General features: G+C 35.1%; 1 protein-coding gene across 2 annotated transcripts in view; it reads right to left on the reverse strand.

Moving 5' to 3' along the window:
* Nucleotides 1–4,321, reverse strand: part of eif3ea (eukaryotic translation initiation factor 3, subunit E, a) — a 34,599-nt gene extending 30,278 nt beyond the window's left edge. The window contains exons 1-3 of one of the 2 annotated variants that reach the window (XM_007563137.2): nt 4,190–4,321; nt 976–1,093; nt 615–732 (exon numbers count right to left, since the gene is read on the reverse strand). In XM_007563137.2, coding sequence (XP_007563199.1) covers nt 615–732; nt 976–1,093; nt 4,190–4,279 — 326 coding nt within the window. In that variant the 5' untranslated portion in view covers nt 4,280–4,321. The remainder of the gene's footprint in view (nt 1–614; nt 733–975; nt 1,094–4,189) is intronic. The other variant, XM_007563220.2, reaches the window with a different exon arrangement.
* Between the last annotated feature and the right edge of the window lie 1,679 nt (nt 4,322–6,000).

Raw genomic sequence — 6,000 nt, forward strand, 5'->3', positions numbered from 1 at the left:
AAAAACAAAGCCTTCTCAATGTTTTACTGGTTACAAACTACAAATCTGCTAAAAAAAACGTATTTTAAACCAATCTGTCTTTTGAACAAAAAATTTGTCTGATTGGGTAGGAGATGAGCGATATGGTCTTGAAAGTTTTGTTGTATTTTGCTGTAAAAATGATGACAAGAAATGTTTATTTCTTCTTTTTTAGGTAACTGTATGACTGTGACTGTGTGTCACAGCATTTACAGCCCAACCAACACAAATACGGCTCTGGACAAACATTCCTATTGGTAGTGTGCTTCTTTAGGACACCAGTCACACAAAGAAGTGTGACTTGTATCACTAAACTGCACACAATGTTTTCAAATTTATTGATATTTATTGATGTTTTCAGTGGATAAACAGTAGAGAAAATAATAAAGCCATCGACCCAACAATAAGGATAAACTTTCCCTGCAGATTAAGTTAAGATACCTTTCCAAAACACTAAAAGATTTTTTTTTTTCCCCAACACTTGGTATCTTGAATCTTTCTGCGACTGTTCAACCAATTTAGCTCTCTAAAACCAAAGACAATCTGACAGATATCAAGAAGTCTAAGGTTTTTTTTTTATATATTTTTGGCCTCACCTGGAGGACTGCATCTGCCTCGTCGTCTCCGGGTCCTCAAACATCTTCACGATGGGTTCCGTCTCCCCTTGCAGCTGCTTCAGCTGGGCCACCACCTCCGTCCTCTTCTCCCTGAGAGCTGACGAGATGATGATAAACAAAGATATTAGTTACGGCGGCATCATAAAGCGGCGTGTACGGAGTCCGGACCCCAGCGCTGGAAAAGGGCTGTAAAATAAAAGTTTACTGCTAAATCGATGCCGAATGGAGTGAGGGGTGCGCAGCAGTGGCCCTTTTATGACGTCCATCAAGCGATATTAACCGTACTGACTGATTTTGTGGCTGTTAGATATGAAGATGGCAGAGTGCCGTCGATGCTTACTGTGGGGAATTTCCGTGTCGTTATAGAGGTTTCTGTAGACGTCCATGGCGAAGTCCACCATGTTGGTGTCACTGAGGAGATCCAGTTTCCCACGGAGAAGTTCCTCCTCATTGTAGATCTGGAAATTTGTCACAACTTACATGAGATTTTTTAAAATAATAATAAATAAATAAAAGTCGAATTTTTGAGAGCCAACATATAAATAAAAAGCACAAAAAAATGTCTTTTATATTAATTCAATCCTTTGTGTTACTAGAAGCATCCCAGGATTTTACAATTAGGTCAACTTGAGAGCTGGCAGTTAAATGACTTTGTAAAAACAGATTAAAAGGCCCGAATGAACTCAAATGACCATAATTAAATCTTATTTTAACAAATAAATGTTCTGCCTAATTTAGCATTCTTTACTCTCTATTGTGTTGCTAGAGGCACTTAAATGGTGCTTAAAGTGAGCAGCACTTTAAGAATTAAGCCTTTAATTCTGCCCATATTCTGTCATCATTCAGTATATGAATTTCTATTAGTCTAATATTGCAAATAGGTAATTCATGCATTATGAATAAGTTCCTGATAGCTCTAATGGCGAATAAAGTAGCATGTCACGATTCCAAATTTTGCTTGTCCCAGAAATTATTAAGATAAACGATAATATTGTTGTTCTGAGACAATTTTCAAGTAGCATATTGAGAATGACATAATAATGTAAGCACCCTCTCTAAAAGGTCAATAAACTTGAATTTCTAAAGAACAATTAATGCTAGAGCTGGAAGACATTTTAAATATCCAAAATAAATAAACAACAGAAACAATAAAGTTAAAATAATTTTTAAAAAAACACCATCGAAACCAATACATGTAGTGTATTCTAAAGTGAAATACTGTGAAAGATTTAATATGATTCTAAAAACATATTCTAAGATAATAGAAAAAGTTCATCAAGACAAAGACAAAAACAATTACAATCTTTCCCCATTAGCAAATCACCCACAGCCACTATAGCTTTAAAGAAATATTTAAATAATATTAATCATTAGGCTCAGACAGGTGAAACAGGCAAAACTGCCAGTAAAGTCTTTTGTCCCATGATAATGGAGCTAAATTTAATACATCATGTGATTAACTGATTTATTGATTTACTGTGACAGGCGAAGTCTCAAATACAGACAACAGAAATGCCCATTTGTCATAACTAATTGCTAATTTTTGTTAGTCTGTAACGTGAAAATAGATTTGTGGATAAAACGTGAAAAAGTTGAAGAAGTGTGAATACTTTTGGCCAGCCACTGAAGAGTCTAATACTTAGAAACCATAAGACTTGCTGCAAACACGCCTCTGAGCAGAGATGTGGTTTCACCAACGGAAATTTAAGACTTTTTAAGATCATTACAAATGGGATTTAATACTTATATCTCAAAAGACATGCACTAACTTTGTCCAGCCAACTTATGAGAAATTTCCACTTACAGATGATGGACACAAAAAAAAGCTAGCTAGCTAGCCAGCTAGCAAGTGAGACAAAGAACCCAGTGAGGATGTCTGTGTCGCCTGACAGAAAAATACATTGAATATACACGATTAAGTAGTCCTGCAGTGCCAAGATAACATTTAAGAAATTATTAACATATTTAAGGCTGACTGACCTTAAAATGATTTTATGACATTTTAAGGTCTTAATTTTAGGTACATAAACTTAAGACTTTTTAAGGATCCACAGACAAATTGTGCAAAGAAAATCCTCAATTCATTCACTAAGGAAAACAAGCTATCCAAACCAACCTGGCCCTGTGACAAAGTAAATGCTCCTATTTGCATATCTGGAGTATAATATGATAATTTCTGGACATGGTGTTTTTCCTCTAAAAAGGTGTTTTCATCATTTGAATTCTGTTTGACACAATAACCTACATTTCTTTACAATTACAAAATGGATGGTAGATGTTTATTTATTTATTTTTTGCTTAGGAAGATTTCATTGGGTATAAACAATAAGTGTGAAAAAAGAGGTCGCATGAGCTATTATAACAAAGGGGACATTTCATAATTGCTTTCACAACTTATTATTACAAATAATTTAGTATTTCCTTACTTTAGTCTTCCAAAGTATAACTTGGAACAAGGGCGAGGATTTATTGTATTTTCTATGTGACAATACAATGCCATATATTTCAGCTTTAAAAAATATATATACAGAAATATGAAATGAAACACTAGATAAGCCATTTGGCAACAACAACTCATATTAATATAATTCTTCACAGTACTTCACCAAAAGCAGAAATAAACTAATATGTAATGTTATACGTAGCAAGATATTATTGTTGGTATGGGGTTTGTCCCTGAGAATCTATGCCTAATAGCCCCTTTAAAAACAATCATTCGGATTGACCATAAAATAAAGGAAAATCATATTAACACACCTGACTATTAAATGCTTGCTTAACATAATGTCTGTTGTGGAGTCATCCACAAAACTGTAGTTAATGCTAACTAACTTGCAAATGAACATAAAAGAGTTTGCCGAAGCAAACCAGGAGACTCTTGTCGGAAGCAGTTCTGATTCTGAAAGCTGAAAAGAGTTACCCAGCTGTAAGGGAAACATAACATGTAAAGTATAAAGCTTCTGATAGCTAGCGCTACGTAGAGCCATTTAATGAGAACTTCGTTCACCAGAATATTCCACTGGGCCAGCTAAATCTCTTATTTGTACTACGGCACTCTGTACAAAATCTCTGCACAATATTTGGACACAAACAAAGCAGTTTAAAGCAAGAAAATACATATTTTAACGAACTCAGCATTGCTAGTGCTACTGTAAAGTTAGTATTACTACAGTGGACACTTCCGATTCATTCTCTTCACACATGACTCTGCTAAAATCTTAGCGTTTCTCATTCGTTATACTGGAGTTTATATATGCACTCTGATATATACATTTATCTTTGAAGTAATTTTATGTTTCAACAATCACTTACCACAACGTCTTACCACAAATAGTTGTATCCTAATTTTTTTTTAATGATGAATGGTGCTTTTATTTTGAAAACAGTTCCCCCTTCTTCCGCCTAAAGTGGCAGGATTTTACACGCGGGAAGAAAATGTGGCCATCTAATCCTACCCATGTTTCGGCTTCTCCGTCTGTCTAATTCACATATTTTGAACAATTGAAACTACAAAAGACAGGAAATAAATGTTTTAATGTTTAACTGTTCCATACCTCTTTGACGGACAAGAACTCCAGCAGAGGAAAAACGAGATGACGGTCTAAAAAGTGGGCTATTTTCGTGGTGAGGTCGTACTCCGCCATCTTTGCGCCGGGGAAGAGGAAGTGAATTTGTGATGCAGCTGTATGCAGAAGGATTGACCAATCATAGACATTCTAAGCATCATCACCGAAACAGAGAGAGAGGAGGAAGAAAACCTTGGAAATACATACTGGAATACATTTGAAATATTCAATAAACATGTAATATGTTGTCGCGTCAGTATTGTAGGCAGCTAAACACATTAAAAAATATTCTTAGAATGTATTAAACATGTGTATTAATATAAACAAATACATCCCATCCAATATATTAAAAGGTATATTATACTTCAACAAAGTATAACTTTACCAATATTTTTACACATTTTGCATCCAAAAAGTATTTTTATTATTTACAACTGTGAAAAGGAACTGTGCAAAAACAGTAGTGCTCATCATTCTTTATAAATACAAAGAAAACATTTGTATTTCTTTTCTAAGCTGTTTGATTTTCTTCTGATCTTTCTAACTGGACTTTTAGGGATTCTGGGATAAAGGTCAATGCCTTTGTTTTTTCAAGGAACCTAGAGAATGTTCTTCGATTATTCTCACATAGTCCCGTTGCCTGTGTTTACATCAACCAATAGAAAACCTTGAAGGACTGATTGCTAAGGTTTAGCGATTTTTAAAATCTTTGGAGAATTTTTCAGGGTTATAGAAGGATTAGTCCCTATTAGGTGACCTTTATTAAGGGACATCTGTTGAAGTTTATCCTAAAGTTGCATTTTGAAAGTTTCAGGGAATCCTTAGGGAACATTCCCACAAAGTTGGGAAGGTATTGGGTCAGGTATTGTTTTACCTTCAGGAGATATTCAGGGAACATTAGCTCAAGGTTCTCCTGACGCTCCAGGGTCAAAGTTGAGGGTGACTTTTAGAAAATATTTCCACAAAAGTTGCATCACTGTAGTTAACAACCAGGGAACCTTTCAGTGAATATACCTATTAGATCACCACAGGTTGGTGCTGCATACCCAGTCTCGGGGTGGGGAGTTGTAGTTAACTCCCCCCTGACCTTACATACTGCAGTAGGGGAGACTCGCAAAAGATTCCCTTTTGCGATCAGATCACATTGTGAAAGTGGTGATTGATCTTTAGGGAACATTTAGAGACAATAGTTCCCAGAAATCTGCAATGTCTGTGTTGAAATTAACCTTCTGAGAACATTTAAGGAGCATTTCCTAAAGGTTCTCACAAAGGTTTGTAGATTAATAACCTTGACAGGATAGACCTAGAAAAGTATTTAAAGGGAATTTTGTTTCGACACATACAGGGAACATTCCCATAATATCATCTGTGGATTATAGTTTATTTTGCCATTCAGGAGCGTTCCCTGAAGATTTCAGTAAAGTTAGTGTTTGCGGTGTAGTGCTCCATTTAGTAACAATGAACACTACTTAGGCTAACATTTTTACCTGTTGACTTATTATGCTGTTTTATTTATTTATTTATTTATTTATTTATTTATTTATTTATTTATTTATTTATTTATTTTACCTCCAGTGGGTTTTCCAAAGGATGCATGGATGCAAATTTTGGGCATCCTATAATTTCCTTGCATTGTTGATGCAGTAAAACATTTCCTTTGTAAAGGTGGATCCAAGTGAACACTTTGTTGAATATAAAAACACAGGCTTTTCCTCCAGACACCACCGATATTGCTCCTAAAACTTCTTTATGAGGCTGAATCCCTTTGAGGGCAAATACAGTCTCACTATGCCCTTTTT

The sequence above is a fragment of the Poecilia formosa genome, unplaced genomic scaffold (genome assembly GCF_000485575.1).
Source record: "Poecilia formosa unplaced genomic scaffold, Poecilia_formosa-5.1.2 Scaffold0, whole genome shotgun sequence".
Classification (NCBI taxonomy): Eukaryota; Metazoa; Chordata; class Actinopteri; order Cyprinodontiformes; family Poeciliidae; genus Poecilia; species Poecilia formosa.